General features: G+C 42.2%; 2 protein-coding genes across 2 annotated transcripts; both read left to right on the forward strand. All coding sequences in view use genetic code 11, as the record gives it.

Moving 5' to 3' along the window:
• Nucleotides 1-1,183: 1,183 nt before the first annotated feature.
• Nucleotides 1,184-14,793, forward strand: EGR_08418 (Serine/threonine-protein kinase ULK4; the record flags this gene model as incomplete). Its single annotated transcript, XM_024497667.1, has 18 exons — nucleotides 1,184-1,561; nucleotides 1,596-1,862; nucleotides 1,957-2,190; nucleotides 2,853-2,951; nucleotides 3,023-3,479; nucleotides 3,615-4,033; nucleotides 4,110-5,276; nucleotides 5,653-6,147; nucleotides 6,215-6,572; nucleotides 8,095-8,297; nucleotides 8,564-9,007; nucleotides 9,487-9,882; nucleotides 9,957-10,283; nucleotides 10,360-10,848; nucleotides 11,463-11,558; nucleotides 11,630-12,406; nucleotides 12,571-13,333; nucleotides 13,391-14,793. The coding sequence occupies 18 exons, from the start codon at nucleotides 1,184-1,186 to the stop codon at nucleotides 14,791-14,793; spliced, it is 8,772 nt and encodes a 2,923-aa protein (XP_024347886.1).
• A 2,053-nt stretch (nucleotides 14,794-16,846) lies between these two features.
• Nucleotides 16,847-17,646, forward strand: EGR_08419 (E2F-associated phosphoprotein; the record flags this gene model as incomplete). The annotated part of the gene is made up of 4 exons (XM_024497668.1): nucleotides 16,847-16,896; nucleotides 16,924-17,051; nucleotides 17,140-17,323; nucleotides 17,415-17,646. 4 exons carry the CDS (start codon nucleotides 16,847-16,849, stop codon nucleotides 17,644-17,646), a joined length of 594 nt encoding a protein of 197 aa, XP_024347887.1.
• Between the last annotated feature and the right edge of the window lie 9 nt (nucleotides 17,647-17,655).

The following is a 17,655-nucleotide window of genomic DNA, read 5'->3' on the forward strand; positions in this document are numbered from 1 at the left end:
TCTTTCTTCTTGTTGCATTATTCTCAATGCTAGCTAGTCATAGTCATCCAAGCTCTATAAAGCTAGTGGAGAGGTGGGGGAGATATCGTACACTTACATTATCTGCACCTAAGCTCTTTTATGTGGTTCACAGTCATTATCGATTTGGCTCCTAATAGCTTCCCTGCGATAAACAAGCTCGAGGTATTTGCCATCGGTAGACATCACTTAAGGCTCTTCTGTTTAGATTCGTCACAGATCCTACCATCCGTAGCATACACACTTTTTACACCTGACTAAAATTCATTAAATAACAGTAAAAATCAAAATTAAAGTCAAAATCACTTTCCGCTACTACCAGTGTAACGACCCGTGACTATTTAGAAGGCAAAATAGTGCATTATGATATAGCAAACTACAAATTTTTGATATAGGAGAGGTATTAGGGCTGCTAGAATAGCCTAGAGGCAATTTTGGCCGTAGAGTTGCCATGACCAAAGCAAAAAGTCTTTTTAAAATAACCCACCATCATAAACAACCAACGCATTGCAAGCACATTTAGTCTTTTTTATGTATCGTTGAATGCTAGCATAAAAAGCACATAACTTGTGACTTGCATGGAAGACATCAATTTGTCTTAAAGCTAAAACATCACGATATTTATATTGTTTTAAGCCCCATAACGCACCTTGGAATGCGTAAATGTAAAATTAAAGACCAACTACAACGCTGTAAGACTTTTTCAAAGCGAAAGATTACGGGGAATAATATGTGTTTTCTATTGACTAAATGTACCAAAGGGCAATTTCCGAAGCCGGAGAAGCAAATGCATTGAATGAGTCTTATTAGTTCCAAAAAACCAAATTAAGAGTTAAAATTAAAACTAAACTAATGCTTTGTACATTTAGTTTCGGTAAAAATGCAGTGGTTTGATAGATTACCCTTAGCTCTTATTATTACGGAAATAAGACCTTACATTTTCAGCCATTGCAAATATTAAAACTTAAAATTTTACATAGTTTCTAACATTTCTTTATTTCGCAATTTTTTTAATTTTTAAAAAACAACTTGGTTTTGTTTTAGTGTATGAATAAACACAACAAATAAATTGCGCGCCTATTGAGTCTGGCTTTTGCGGTCGTTGCTTACCTCTTGTAGCTGCGATAATGAAACTTACTGCCTTCTACCACATGCCCCATTAAACATGGAAAACTTTGTATTGTATGAGGAAATATGCACGTGTGATGATCAGGTAATCTACAAAGCTCGAAGAAAAGGGACAATTACTTTTCTTGCCATTTCTTGTATTGATAAGAAAAGGCGAACCCATGTCACAAATCATGTTCGCTTCTCTCGTGCATTGAAGCATGAATACGTGCTTAAGTTTTACGAGTGGTACGAAACAAGCAACCATTTGTGGGTCGTTATGGATCTTTGTACTGGTGGGACCCTGGAAAGAATGCTTCGAGAGGACAAAATGTTTCCAGAATTTGCAATGGTGGATATTGGTCGACAGTTGGTTGCTGGCCTTCAGTTCATACATTCACATGAAGTCGTTTTTGCTGATTGGTTTCCAACAAGAGTAAATTCAAATTTTTTTCCCAATATATTTTCAGATATTCTTGGACGGCAGTGGAAATATAAAGTACTTTGACTTTTCATACGCTCGAATGGTTGGTGAAAATGCGGCTGATATATTTTCAGGCGGTGAAATCGATGATTCCAGGTTCGATGGGTTGTCTCATTCAGCACTACCCTATATTGCCCCCGAGGTTTTGTCTGGAGCGCCTGCATCTAAAGCCTCTGATGTGTGGAGCCTAGGCTGTATATTCTTTAGGATGTTTTTCGGTGTTGTTCCCTTTTCCTCACAGGTTCCATCGCATGTAAGCTGTTTAATTTCATCTAACCATTGCTAGCTAACAGTCATTTAAAGCTGGGTATTTATTTCTTTTTGATTATATTTTCAAGCTTATACAGATGATATGCACTCGAAAAGTGGAAATTCCAATTCAGTGTACTCGGAAACCCAGTGCTGATTTATGGGCACTACTTTGTGCGATGTTGACCAAAGATCCAAAAAGTAGGATAACTCTCGAAGATACTCTAAATCACAATTTTTGGCTGTTAAAACCTACACCTGAAGACAATCCTCAAGAAGTTTCTTCAAAAGATGCCCCTAATCACCCCAGTCATCCAGTCACGGTTGAAAAGGTGATGCTTAAAGCCTTTTAGGTTTGAATATTTTTTGTAAGAAGTGAGAAAAATGCAGGCTTTGGTACCCTTTACACAGTTTGTTTTTTTTTCCCTGGAAATCGGCAAGGTTTCTTAGATATTACATGCTTATGTCAAGCTACTATTCAAAGTTTTTTCCGTGGGAATCATAGCTGCAAATTGAGCGTCTTTACAAGTATTCTTTTTTAAAAAGCCCTTCAGATTAGACTCTTGAAGTTTTTTACGTCATTAGAAGGTGAAATACCTTCCACATATTATAACTTCACAGACGAACCAAGTATAGTAGGTTGACTTGTGGAGTTTGTATTGCGGATCAATAAAATGGGGACCAAAGTTAGTGACCCAGGTTTACCATTTTATTCATCTCATCTGTTGCAACTACTTAAAATGAATTACTCCCTGGGAGCTATGGCTTCTAAACCCTAGTGGCACTTTTTGTCGCCCACTTGAGCCCATTTAGCGTGCTTACTATCTTCCCGTGGCGTTGTTAATTCTCAAAGGTGCTCTCAAATTCACCTGTTTAATGGAGATTCAGAAAGTGTCAGGGATCACAAGTCAGATTTGCCTAGTGATTTTACGCCATATTTTGTAATTTGCATTTTTCCCCTTGTTCATCGTTTTATCCTCTCTTCACTATTCAGAAAGACACTTTAACCTCCTCCAACATTGTCACGAAAAGAAACGGGATTGCAAATGCAAATAGCAAGGGACAATCTCTTATAGAAGATGCCGCCATTAAGGTGATCTACTCACAATTCATAGTTCTTCTTGTTGTCGGTTACAATTAACCGGAGATTTTTGCCTTCTTCAGACATTGAAACGATCCCTTTCCATGGGCGATAGCGCCTTAGCTAGTGCTGCATTACTTCGAAATAAAACTTCACTTAAAAAACCACCACCATTGCAGAAGGAGGCAGTAAATACAGGAGAGGATGCTCCTCACGTTAGACTTCGCTCACAGACTCCTGCTTCAACGGACCACGGTATACCTGTGGGTGATGCCAATTTTACTCTCCATGCTCAAGCTTGTCCAGTCTCCATGAGATCCGATGTTTTTGATCCCTATGCCAAAACCAAGATCAGTCTTACCACTAGCAGTAACGATGAGTCAGTAGACATGAGCTCTCAAAGCAACTATAAGATGCCTGCTACACCGAATTCTACAAAAACGACATTCTTTGGTTCAAATGATAGCCTACATCCTCCTACCTCTCCAATGCCAGTCGAGGAAAGGATGATAAAAAGTGAATATTTGTTTCGCAACTCTGGTAAGTGTAGTCTTAAATCGGTGGACTTTTGTGTTTTGTCTGCTGTGAGCAGGGGTATTCGCTAGGCAACTATTAGGAATACACTGTCATTGTCTATTCATTTACTGTCTTTTATTAACTTTTTGCATCATTTAGATATATCTAGTCGATTCGAAAGCGGCCTGCTTCATCAGTCACCCTTGTCTGATAGGATTGCTTCTCTCATCTCACCACAAACTCGTGCTAAAATAGCGCTGCTTTATCCCTGGGGTGATGATGCCCTTACCCTGCCTCAAGAGGTAACCATACCCATTGGACAAGATTCTCGGGAATGGGAGGACCTTTTTATATCTAATGAACTTGAAGAATTCAGAATCCCACGAGAGATTAATGAGAAGAGCCTTTTTGGATACAGTCCTAAGTTTACTTATACTCCTCAACCACTCGGCGACTACAAAAAGTGGCTTCAGAATCCACCGAAAGCGGAATTGTGGCTTCCTTTAGACCTTGCAGTGCTATCTCCTTCGGTGATTAATTCCCTAACAAATGAGGAAATTAACAGCTATTCCTCTAAAGTATGTATAAACTGTTTCAATTGTTCATCAACGCTTCGAGTTGTTTACTAACAGGTACTTTTTTCCACTCCCTTAGCTGCTTACCCAAATGATGGACTCGCTTAGACTTCAAGATCCGAAAAATCGACCCTCTACCTTCCTCAATTACGTTGTCTGGTTTCTTGCTGTAACTACGCTAGAGTGCAAACCAACTGACTCCTCAGACCCACTCGATAAGGCCAGTGTCAAGGACATTATCTCAAGGATTAAGTATTACCTTTCTGGTGCAGCGTCTCTATTGAGGCTTGATACAATATCTACAATTGGAAGGACATGGCTGCTTAGAATCATTTCACTCTTGGCCTATCGCTCCACCTTTATGATTCAACAGGTGAACGAAGATCCAAATCGTGAATCACTCATTCGTTCACTCATTATCGAGGTAGCACCGGAGTTACCACCTATTCTCTCAACTGTGGTGGATGTTCTAAGAGAACCTGCGTTTAGAAACGTCTTTCCACTGAAACAGGCCGGTATCATTGCACTGGGTGAACTTATAATATGCGAGATGTGTATCTACAGTCGTATTCTGTTAGATCCCACCACCTATGATGATCTAGTATCTCAAAGTTTAGACATTTCAAAAACACAATGGCAATCAGTCGTGCTTCGAATAATCCGCTCTCTCTCTCCATCTACTTCACGTGCTGGGAATGCCTCTCAACATCAATATCTTCCACGAGGTCCGGTTAAATCTCTTGAAGGTGGAAATTCTTCACTTTCATCATCTTCTAGAACATCTTCCACAGTCTCAGCAAATGAGGATACCTTTCGACTTGCAGCAGCACGTGTTCTCAATGAAACTGTTATTGTGGTGATTGGTTGTAAATTGACGCGAATTTTGCAACTTTTTGACGTACAGAACTTTAGTAGAGATCATCCGAGCGTAAAATTAGCCATCACTCTATCCTCCTCAGTCAATACCTTTTTGGATTGTCTTCTCACACCCGAAACTATCAGTCGTGTTTGGGCTGACGGTGTGATGGGTGGTGGTGGCGATGTCAAGCCATCAGTGTCCACAACAGCTCCAACGACTTCAACTAACCAACAAGTTGCCCATGCCTCTGTCAGTGCTTTGACCGGTCTAATTAGGCTTCGGCCTTCTCTCTTTATGTGTGGATTGATTGACAGAAATGGAGCAACTGCATTTATGCATAAACTCAACCCTACCAACGGGGCTAAAGGTCAAAATACTACTTTTATGGTAAGCATATACTACTTAAATACTGCGTTTTTACTTCATTGTGAACGAGAGAATAAATTGATGTTTACTTTATTGATTTTAAGGTATCGTATTTGTAGGTGACATGATATGTATTTATTTCTGAATACCTGTATGCAAAAGAAAGGAACTTTACAATGCTATTGTGTGCTCCTGTCAAATGCCTTATTGATAATGGTAAAGTGGCATCATAAATCTTTCAAATGAATGAGGCATAGTTTTCTGGGAGGTTATTGTAACTACGCTAGACTGGATATCATTAGGTCACACTTTTATTGCTACCAGTAAGTAGTACTGGAGTTTCGAGGCTGTACCACCTTTTCTATCCATAGTCATGGTTTTGTATTCAACATTTTAGGCCTACCTTTTATCCGCTACGGCAACAGGTCTGCTTCTCCCGCTCTCCTTCCACAGTAAACCATCTGGTGCATCTCTACTGCGAGCTGGAATGAAATCGGGTACTCCTGTGGCCTGTCGTCGTTTCCTCAACAATTCATGTTTCTTAGCCTCTATAATGCGCCAACTTGAATCACCACATGCAATGCTGCGTGCTAAGGCCTACTTACTGGCAGCAGCTGCATTGGATTCTGCCTCAACTGTTTGTAGTAAGACCCTGATCACCGCTTGTGATGCTCGACTTCCATCCTGTCTGGAGCGTGATTTAAGAATGACCAATCAGAATTACATTCCCAGGGCCTTGCTAGATGAAAATAGTGTATTCTTTTCTGGCGAGAGTGGGAGTCACAGTCAGTTGACTGCATCCACGTCGCCTGGATTACAATACTTGGGAATCTGTGTCAAACACCTTTTGGACCTAATTGTTCACAGTCTGATCCCAAATATTTGTAAACAGGTACGAAGCTGCCTTGACACTTCCACGGTTTCTACTGTCAAGCCTAAGTTGTTAATTGTCCGTACAGGTGGCTGTTGCAATTGGAGCCTATGGCACTGCATACACTACGTCAGCCAAACTTCCATCCACCATGGCCTCGAACATTTATCGGGAGCGAAGTAAACGTACTGTTTCATCCGCTGGTGCAGTTCGTCAGTCGCCTATGGTACAAGGCTCGCGTCAGCCTACTTCAACCACTACACCCGGAGTGTCTCTCAAGACCTGCCTCCCTGCCTTTCTCTGTTTGCCGGGTATCTTAACCTCCTCCGCGTCAGTGCGAAATCGCCTCCTCCTTCCGCCACGAGACTCACCTGCTGACGGGGAGGAGGACTTCTGCCTAATTGAATTTATCGCAAGAATTTTTGATCACTGGACTTCGTCGATGGGTGAGGCTGGATGACATCTTGGTGTCTATTTTTTTTATTAGTTTCTTCTGGAGGTCTTACTTGTATATTGAAGGGTATACTCATAGATGCTGTGATAATTTGGTACCCTAGGAAGAGGCAGTCAAGAGTAGGTGTGCACACACGCACACACGAGTTTATGGCAAAGCAGTGTGTGTGTGTGTGTGTGTGTGTATGCCACCTCGTTTTGTGTGCCCTACATACACACACTGACATACACATAGAGAGAAAGTCTATTGATTGTTAATACGAAATGCAACGTTTGCATTTTTCTACTCAAGCTTCACTAACCTCCTGTTTTTATTGTCATTCGTTATTTCAAACACACACATACAGTCAATTGAGTCCATTTATTTAGTGTTTTCTTACCAATTATCGTCAAATCGGAGCGTTAAATAGAGCAGACAACATCGTTGGAGCAATTTGAGGATAGAGGATGAGCAATTCTTCAAATCACACCCTTTCTTTGATCTCGATCACTTGATCGCGCTTAACACCACAACTTCTAGACAGCTATATCATCGTTTCTCAACCAATAATAGGTCTCGAGATTTATTTGTTCAATACAGTGAGGTTATTTATCACCTCTAAATCTTGGAGTTAATGTCCAGTCCACATAAATCCAAGGTCAGTCAGTACACATGACCTTCATCAGTCCTCAATGCAGCTGAGGGCGTGGTCTTTAGCTGCAACCTTGTCAAATGCTTAGTTTGGCTCTTTGAGTTGCTTGCACGACGAATTTTGTTTTCCTCCTCGATTAAAAAGATAATGCCTGGGTGAATTTGTCAATGATGAAATTCATCCATCCTTCCATGACATTTGACAGCGATTACGCACATATATAAACCAGATTGTAGTTACCTAATCCCTAAAAACGTAGTTACACTTATGTGTCGATAGGTGGGATGGCAAAATCTTACATCATACTCAGTCTTCTTTTTTCCCCCATCCTATCGGTAGTGTCTTCTACCTCCTCCTACGTCTTGCGTTCATTTGCAGTCACAAAGGAAAACAATTGAGTCACTATGGCAACATTGGTTCTGCCTGTGTGTTGTAATTTCATTTTTTTTTCGCAACAGGCACGAACTGAGTTTACTTTTATCCCGCTTTAGCATATCGTTTTGAGTCGAGAATCTCTTTCTTCTCCTTTCCCCACTCCTTTTTTTCCACACGAATGTCACTTATCTATCAAGCAAACACTCCTCTTGATAATAAACCTTTGATGAATTTTTGAATGTGAGAAGCCTTTGTGCTGTAGAATTGCATCATGGAGGTAGACACTATGACCTTGTTTATCAAGTATTTGTAAAATGTCTTGAACACCTCCACGCCTTGAGGTCGAGGTTGACTTGATTGTGTACATTTGGCACTGCATTCATGGATGATATCATCTGGCCAAAAAAATACCTATATCTACCCCCTCGTCTACATCAAGGACTTAGAAATCAGCTTCTTTCAATCACTCTTCAATCATTGGTTAATCCACAGTTTCTGTTGCTTTTAGGCACTCTCACAGGTGTGCACCGTCCGGAAAGCCCAGAGAATCAGCTTCTGAATGTGACACTGGCACTAGCGGAGGATATAAGTCGACAGGTAGATGTGGTGGAGGGTCGTCGAGCCGACCTCATTAAAGTCCTACTTCCAGCCATAGCTCGACTTGCTGTTGCTCCAGCCTCCGATTCTATCATTCGGACTATTTGTGTAAAGGTAAATTTTGGCAGTTGCTTCTCCTCTTTCCCACTTGCACTCCCCCCTAATTTATCCATTGTATGGAAAATTTAACTTCACCTTGTAGATTATCAATTATCTTCATCCACAGGTGTCAAACTCCATTTGTTCTCCTTTTGAAGTAGTGGCCATACCAAATGAGAGAGAGCGCCAGCCAAAAAAGCAACTCTTTAAGCTGAATAAATACGCTCATGTGCTTAGCGGGACTAAGCAGGTCATTTAAACGTGTTGTAATAATTGGATAGATCATTTTGGATATGAAGAACATCTGGTGCGGTGGAGGTGAGGACACTGACTCGTTGGCCTCTTCCAACATCAGTCTAAACTTGTCGAAGAGTCCCTCGGGTCGATTGTTTGGACTTACTCGTTCACCGCTCTCCAGTGATCTACTGAATTCCAAACCCTCTGTTGCACCACGTGGAAGCGGAGTTAATCGTACGACCTCCCTTCGCAGTGGGGAGAATAAACGACCTACCTCGTCCTCCTCTTCCTCCTCGGTCATTTCCACCCGATCCTCTTCACGTGTCTCCTCCTATCGGCCTAACAGTTTCTATGGGAGGAGTTCCACTGGAGTTAATACTCTCAAAGGCTACAAAGTTACCTCTACTCTGAAGAACAACTTTCAGGGTCCCTCACCCGAAGTCCTGCTTGCTGTTATGGATATTGTCAATAATCTCCTCATTCCATACGTAGGTTTACTTTGAATCCTGCTTGCTTGATGCTGTCTCTAGACCATACCCAAGCCATTGAATATGGCGTATCTCCTCTCCTAAGTTTTAATGCTTCCATCTCTCCCCCCCTCCCATCTATTCCGTCTCCTCATGTAATTTACTTTTCTTTTTTTCTCCCCCTTCAAGATTCAACCGGGTAAGCTCATAGCATTCTAACATTACCTTGGAAGTGGGTAATTTCTCAGTGTCATTTTAACAGCATCTCATTCGTCTGCACTAAAATCATCCTCGTGCTTACCAAGCCCCCTTCTATTTGTTTACTTTTGGTGCTATGGGTTTACTTAAAATTATGCAAGCCAGCAAATTCCATCTTCAACTTCTCCCCTCCAAAGTATGATTTTCCGTCTCTACTTAACCTAACTTTTTGATTTTCCTTCACAAAACAATTCCTGTCAATGATTTTAATTTTGAGTGACACTTTTAAAATGTCCTTTTAGGCCTCCCTACTATTGGGCCACCGTGACGTCGCCCCTTCTACCTACTTCCTGCGCCTCCTTTTAGATTGTCTCCAATTATCACGCCATTCCACTGACTCCTCACCTAACCATATCTCCTGTACAAACAGTTATTGGTCTTTTGTAAAAATTTGGCATCTCTCCGACCTACCCCTCTGTTTAATATACTTTATAACCGGTTGTGATTGTGGCTCTCAACGTTTCTCTGTTCGGTGCTTTCTTGCTCTTCGTCTTCTCTCCATTCTTACCTCGCAATTGCCTCAAGACTCGGGTCTCATTCAACTCCTCCTTGACCCCTCCATTGAACCGACACAAAATCCTCTCTCTGTTGTGTACAATATACTAGTTGGTATGGGTGGGTCCATCCTTCGACGCGGGGTAAGCTGCCTGTACTCTTACTATACCCACAATGTCTACTTAAGCGTTATAAGTAGCGCGTGACTTCTCTTTAGCGATATGAATCTACTGTTGATGCTTCGACTCATCATCCGATTCGTTATTCTCGTTCCGCCACTCCTTCCTCCTCTCAAGGACGTTCAATTTTACTGAAGATTTCGATTAAAACTGCTGGTGTACGACATTTGCTTGTGGCGTTGGAATTGCTCAACACATTGTTGAATTTGCTAACAGATGTGGTTCGTTACGCTTTGCATTGTCGACAAAGCAAGTGCACAGATCATTCACAACTGTGTCAATCCCTACGAAATGGTCAACATGAATACAGCATTACCGATTATTTACCCAAAAGTCCAGAGGGCGTTTGCTCCGTTGCAGAGCGGGTATGTCTTAATTGGTAGTAACAAGGCGATGCTTTCACCATTGACTAAATATGGTTTATTGTTTTTACGCTTTCAGCTTCTTTCGTTGTCTCGACCACCCAAACATCTCCCAGGCATTCTTGCCTCCCTTCTTGAAGCCTCCTCACCCGACACCACTGACAGAGATTGCGTGCTCCATAGTACAGATAACGAACAGGAAGTGGCCTCAAGTCTCGTCACTTTAGCGACTAGAGCATTAGCTAGTCTAGCTTCACTCTACGGTGGTGAGTACTGTCGTACAGCTCTCTCAGCGGCAGGTTTGCGTGGTTTCACAATAGCTCTCCGTCGAAGTGGTCATCGTGAAGGCAAACGCCTCCTTCTACGCATTCTTCGACGGCTCTCCGAGTCTGACAATGTGTGCTTGGGTCGTATGACTGGACCGGCGGCTAAACATCTACACTCGGTGATTTGGAAGCTGCGTTCAGTTGACGATACTGTCGGTGATTGTGTAAATCAGGACTCCGTGACTATGCGTTTAGCTCGAGCCCTTTTGGAGCATCTACAACCACATCCTGGCACTCTCCTGGTCTGACTAATGTATGTCCCTTTTTACCTATTCTCCTATATTATTTGGATTAATGATACTTACGCAGTGACCTAAGATCATGTCACCGGTGTGACATTTTTAGACATCTTTTTAAATCCGATTTTCAAATGGTCCAATGTTCAACCGTCCACATCAATCAACTTGGATTCCTTGATCCCTTTACCCGCCTGCCACCAACTGTCAACATTTTTTTCAAAATATCGGTTTATTTGACAAAGGGACTTCTTTTCTTCTTCCCCTTCTCTCTCCTCTCTTATTTCCTCAGTAGTTACATTTGGAATCGCCACTTTGTTCTCTGTATGCATTTGATGATATTATCCAAGTGCCTACGTCTAATTAGCGCAAAGTCTGTTTCATAATCCGTAAATTGTGATATTTTGTGAATGCGCTGTGTTGTTCCAACCTGTAAATACATCCTTCCATTGTCTACTTCTCTATTTTGAAGAATTGCTTTGAGTTACTTGTTAGTTTTGGCGACTTTTCGGCCACGAACAGACGACGTCTTAGTCTGCCATCCAGTAAAGGCGATTAGAGGTTCACCAATCTGCGATGGAGGTGCCTACATGCGCACACACACACACACACACACGCAGACCTTTCAATCGAACCTCCGTGTGGATTGGATAGGTGGGTCTGTCCAATCACTGGACAGTCAACTGACACGTTGGCGCATTCGGGTTGTGTGTTCGGTCAGTTTTAAACAGCCTAGATGCTTCCTATAGTCATTTTCATCTTTTTTGTTCTTTTATTACCCCACAAGTTTTTATGTGACATTGACATTCGTGCCTTCTCCTACGAGACGGGGGTATATTCGCCTGACAATGAGGCTTTGAATAGGACCCTCAAAGGAAATGTCTTAATCATCGCGCATGTTGTTGGTGCAAGAAGAAAACCGTCAGGTGGAAATGAAGCCACTCATAGTCGACTGTTACTACAGATACTTCTTGAAGTGGAAAATTCCGTATCTCCTTTTCGAGGTCTACTTCTACGTAATGAATGGGGCACAGTGGAACGCATGATTCTGCCCTCTTTATACGATTCGTCCGATTTGCAAGTCAACTTTTTTAAAGCTCTTGCTGGCATCTTTAACTATCATTATGCATTTGTACCAGGCGTGGAATATGATACATCTGGAAGGTGTCAAACTTACTATGCTGAAGTGGAGAATGTGGCTGAGGCGTCAAGTCTGACCAACGTTATGGTCATTGACAAGCAGAAGGTGTTGTGTGAACCTCTGGGTCAACCAATAGATGCTGGTGTGTGGAGCGCATCTCCCATGCTGAAGGATAGTCGAATCACTCACAGTTGGATCAGATACTATCTGGAACGTAACACCGGTCTACTGATGAAAGCTATGACACATGAGCAACACAAAATTACCTTTTCTCTGGATCATGACACTTCTGGCAAGGCTGATATACAAGTTAGTGGAGCACAAACGCTCGAGGTATTGGATGAGGCGAGTAAGGAAAGAAAGAAGGTTATTCAGAAGCTGGGTGGTCTCCTAAAAACGACTAAGTCTACTGAATTGTCAACTGTAAGTTTTTTTACACAACTTCCAAGCACTTCATTTTCACCCCTCTACGTGAACTTGGCAGCAAAATTCCCCCATTTGCCATGCTACTTATTTCTGACTAAATTTTATTCAGTAGTATGGGCGATTGACGATTCTTATGGCTCGAATTATAAATTAAATTTTAGATGGCTACAGAACTGTTAAGTGGCACCTACAAAGTGGAGCACCTGGCACTTTCTATTCCCCATCAAAGCACTTCAACCGGTTGTGGTATCCAATCCGTGGCGTTTGAGGAGGAGACCCTCGAAAGTCCATCTGTTGCTCTCTCGTTGCGTGCTTTACAGGAGAAATTGAAAGATTTTGCAAAGGCTCTCGAAGTGTCTGCACGTATTTCAACAGCTCATGCTGCTCTCCAACTTATCCGATTTCTTCGCTGTCTTCCCGCCAATCAAGCCACCGTCCAGATTGTGGCCTTGGCACTTGAATTCATTCCTGCCTCGCATAGAGAATTAAATCGACAACTAGAATCTGGTTGGCATGCTCACCTAACTGACGTAGTCATTGACTGTGGCACGGATCTCTGTCTCGAGCTGGTACGACAGCGCCTTGTGAAGGTGACGGATTTAGCCGCTTTTGATAAGATTGGAAGCGCCGCACCCCGTGAGGTGCGTCCAATAAGGACCTACCTCTCCGATGTGCTGTGGCCTGCCATTGCTCATACCTCCAACCCATCGATGAAGATTTTGAAAGAATTAATTGCCATTTGTTATCATTCATTTCCTGCTATGGAGAAGAATAGTCTAGAGGAAGAAAATGACGCCGTAAATCCCTACAATTGCCTCTTAGCTATCGCCTCAATAATTCCCAAATTTAAGGGGAATTATGCTGAAGAAAAGTTACTGTTTTCCAGACTTGAGGAGACCCTGATCAATTTTATTACCCTTGGAAGTAAGCCCTATGATGATAGTAGATTGAATCGTCAAAAATTGTTGGCAACCTTTTCAGCAATTGAAAAAATCCGGTCAAGTGCCTTCTCCGAGGCTCTCATCTCTGTCATAGGTAATTCCAAAGTGCCGTCTGTCATTCGAGCTGTTGGTCTTAAGGCGCTTGGCAAGCTTGATTTGGTGGTGAATACAGCAGCTTTTGACAGGGTGGTTAGTAGCCTCAATGACTTTATTGATTCGCCAACACCAGGTCCATTTTTCCACAGCGCGGAGGAGGAATTAATTCTTAAATTTGGCGCTTTCTCTGTTCTTCTCAATCTTGAGATCCCCGCACCGGAGGTGGCTAGAATTCTCGCTACTTTTGGGGCAAAGAAACAATGGCCACTTCTGACAAGTTGTCGTCGACTTATCGACAATTGGTGTGCCAATGAACTCCTCTCCGAGGCGGAATGTCGGTGTGTTAAGTACGGTGGTGCCTACAACGCTGATGCAGGTGAAGTTGGAAGGCTACGTGGAACCTGTTCACCGGGTCTTGCAGCTGGATGGTCTGGTCTGGCTGGTACAAAAACTGCTGGTGAGGTGAATCTCATTCATGGCGATCTTTTGGATAATCGACCTTACTTTCTATCCGACTATTCACTTCAGTGGATTACCGGACCCGAGGGTGAGATTAGAGCGTCCAATCTCATCCTTAGTTTGATTGACGCAGAGAGTGAAGCCAAAGTACTGAGTTTTGACATTTATGGTGATCGACTTGCAGTCTTAATGGGAAAAGGCGATACTAACCGAACTCCCTGGCTGTCGATTGGCTTTTCTCTTCTTCGTGGAACCATTCCACCACGCCAGGTGTTCTCCGGCGGTTTCACAGATATCATCGATCTGCTTTTTTCAGCACCCAATCAACCAACACCATTTTTTAGTACAATCAGACTTCCTATGGATGTTAGACGCTACATTCCTCTGTCGTCCGGCTGGATTATAAAAAATGATTTAATGGGTGTCTCCTCTATTGAATTTTCTGCTGCTCTTAGTTCAAGCATGTTCTCCCAAAGTGGTACCGCTCTTATTCGAACTCGAGCGGCTGTTGTGCTAGAGAACCTCATAACTGTGATGACCTCATTCAATGAAAGCCTTCCTGTTATTTCTGCGGTTAATGGAATCGGTACAGCAGCACGTTTCGACTTCTTAATCCACATGGAAGTGGAGGGCATGCCCGAGTCCATATGTATGCACTTTCAACGCTCGCGAATGACACCACTCCTGCGGTGGGTCGGGAAATTTGCCGATTCGCCAATACTGGGTAAACGTACCACACTCCTGCGTCCTCTTCCGACCTCCAATGAGGGCTCCAACGATAATTACAACCTAACTCAATCCCTGCGCATTCCACCGGTGTCCTACTTTCTGGGTGGACTAAACGCCGCTCGATGTAAAAAAATTGGTGTCGAAAACGAGTGGAATTAGGTCCTTCCATGTGATACTGCGGCGCTCCTACTGCTTTCATTCCATTCCCTTGCTTTTTTGTAATCACTGATGATTTTACAAACAGTATATAAAGCAAATCTTCTCCACCATCTGTCTTTCTGAAGTGTTTTTGACAGGGAATGAGGAGGTGTAGGGGAATGTTAAGCATTCAGGAATTCTAGCTACATTAGACGCAGGCGAGATTTTTTAAGCAGCTGCTTTTGAGAGGAGAGATAGTGGACTAGCAGAAGTCAGATCTCTAGACAACACTATCGTAGCTTTAGTAGTCCCTTAGTTACACATAGTGATGAAACCGAACAAATTCTACTTTTTAAAGGTGGGTTCTCGTATCAGACAAGGTATAAACCGAAGATAAATAATCGGAAGAGAAACGAGTGCAAGCAGAAACTAGAGGCTGAATGTGTGGCGGTACATTGCGTTAGAAACGCGTGGAAGTAACAGAACTTCTCAAAAAATGTCTCAACGATGGGGGACTTAAACTGTTTTGGTGGAGCTAATTCACTACTCATGCAAAGTTTAGTTCACGACTTGGCGCCGTCCGAAAGCGCAAATTCGTTGAGTGGTCACGTTTGCAAGGTCAGAAATGGTAAGATTGAACATGAGCAGAAATTAGGCAAAACATTAACAGTATTACACTTATACTATTATTGTTATACGTTAACTGCTAACAAAACTCTGAGGAGGTTTCGTTGCAAAGTTGCTTACCGTACCCGTATACATATATCAATTATGGGTACCTGCGATACCTCCACCTCCATACAGAAAGACATGACTAGGCAGCCCTTAATCGCGAACAAAGTGGCAAGGAGAAACAGACACAAAACCCTAATCTTATTAACCCGTGTCAAATCCCGTCCTTCTTGTATAAATTTTCCTTGAGGCCAGTGTTCCTCCTTCTAGCTTTGGGCACGCGCAATAGGTAGCACAATTTTTAAACCCTGAATCCAGTTTCTACCCATGCGAAAAATACCGATCGAGTTGAAATATTAAGAGGAATCAATGATGTTACGATTAAGAATTGCCTCCGTAGCATAGCAGCTTGATAACTGATGCGAATGCTGCTTAGGCCTATCCCTTGAGCACCGATTGCATTGTGAAGGCTAAAACGATGGGCTGATCAAGGGGCGCGCTAAGAATAAAGCACAAAGTAGAAGAGGGTTATGTAATACACTGGTTGTCTGTTTATCTCTCGGTTTTGATAAAAGGCCAATCTGTGTTTCGGCTTTTGTGTCTTCGCTGGCATCTAGGTCATTTTGATAGCACCAACGCCTTCTTCTGGTAAAGTGAGTGCGTTATTTCGTCTTCGAGTGCAACAGTATCACCGTCAAAAATAACAGAATTTTGCAATTTCGTTGTTATAGTACTAACAAAATACCATCAAGCATATTAATTAAAAGTTTGCTAAATATAGTCTACGAATGGCATAGAAAAAAATGGGAATGCAGCAAAGCATTTATTGTGTTCAGCATTCATTCGAATTTATAAGGCATATTTTCCATGAATTGTGTGTCAAAATCCCAGCTTCCTGTCGTATTCACAGTGTTGTTTAAACAAGAAAAGTGATGACAGTTTAATGGGGTTTTAACATGCCACGGTATTTTAACAATACATTAAAAGTTTTTATTTCTGTGTTTACCTGCACAAACATTAAAGTCCCTCTAAGTTGTAATTCTGCAATGGAAATGCTCACTGGAACGACATAAGTTGTGTTCTCTTTCTTTACGGGCTTCTACTACAGATGCCTCTACGTAAAGCGACTACGATACAAAATCTGATTAGGCGTCAAAGGTGATTTGGTAAAAAATTGGCTAAGTTGTCAAAAAGGGAATATTATGCAGAATCACTCACTTAACTATGCCTTTTTGTGTAGCGCTTTGACGCTTTAGACCCACTTTTATTCAAAAAACACTTTTGAGCATGTCACACAGCTTTTTAACCTTGGATTCTTTAAACCCTATATCGAATAATGCCCCTGTTTTAATAGGTCTAATATCACGGAACGCATTTTGTTCTTACTGCTAAGTTCTGTAACATGTTTAACTGTAGTTACGACGGTTGTTCGGACGACTCATCGTCAACCGAGTATGCACCTTATTTACTTACCTTTAGAGATTCTTGTATTGAGATTGATGTAGAACGTGCAGATGAATTTGAAAAAAAGATGATGTACGAATTACAGTCAGATATTTGCTCATATTCCAAACAGTACCTCAGTCCGGAGGAAACTGACACAGATCGTGAGTTGTTTAACCTAACATTTTATATAATTGCATTATAATACTAGCCATGATTCATGCTTTAGGTCTCTTTTACTACCGTTTACAGCTGCGAATGCTAAAGCATCTGCGGAAAACGACCTCTTTTATGATTCTGATGAGGATAAGATCAATGCGGAATTCGCAAAGCATTTGCAAAAAGTCAGTCAAGGTGGTGAACTCGGTGATGGTAAAACGGATGCCGTTCTTAACTGTCCGGGATGCATGAGTCTCCTCTGCTTAAATTGTCAGAGGTTAGTAATCTGCTCGTCTCCCCAGCGGCACCTGCTGGGTTTTGTTTTTTGTTCGTGCAGTTGTCCTCATGATATGCGTTTAACAATTTAGACATTCCAAATACAAGACGCAATACAGAACAATGTTTACGTTCAATTGCAAAGTTGTGGGAGACGAAGTCCTTCACCCCCAGCCAAACAGTCATGATACGAACGCCGAGGGGAACTTGGATGAACAGAGTGTCTTCAGGCGGGTCCTGTGTGAAATCTGTGACACTCCTGTTGGCCTGCTAGATTCCAGCGGCGTTTACCATCTCTTTGGAGTGCTGGCAAGTCATAGCTAACGATCATGT

Source organism: Echinococcus granulosus (genome assembly GCF_000524195.1).
Source record: "Echinococcus granulosus chromosome Unknown EG_S00106, whole genome shotgun sequence".
Taxonomy (NCBI): domain Eukaryota; kingdom Metazoa; phylum Platyhelminthes; class Cestoda; order Cyclophyllidea; family Taeniidae; genus Echinococcus; species Echinococcus granulosus.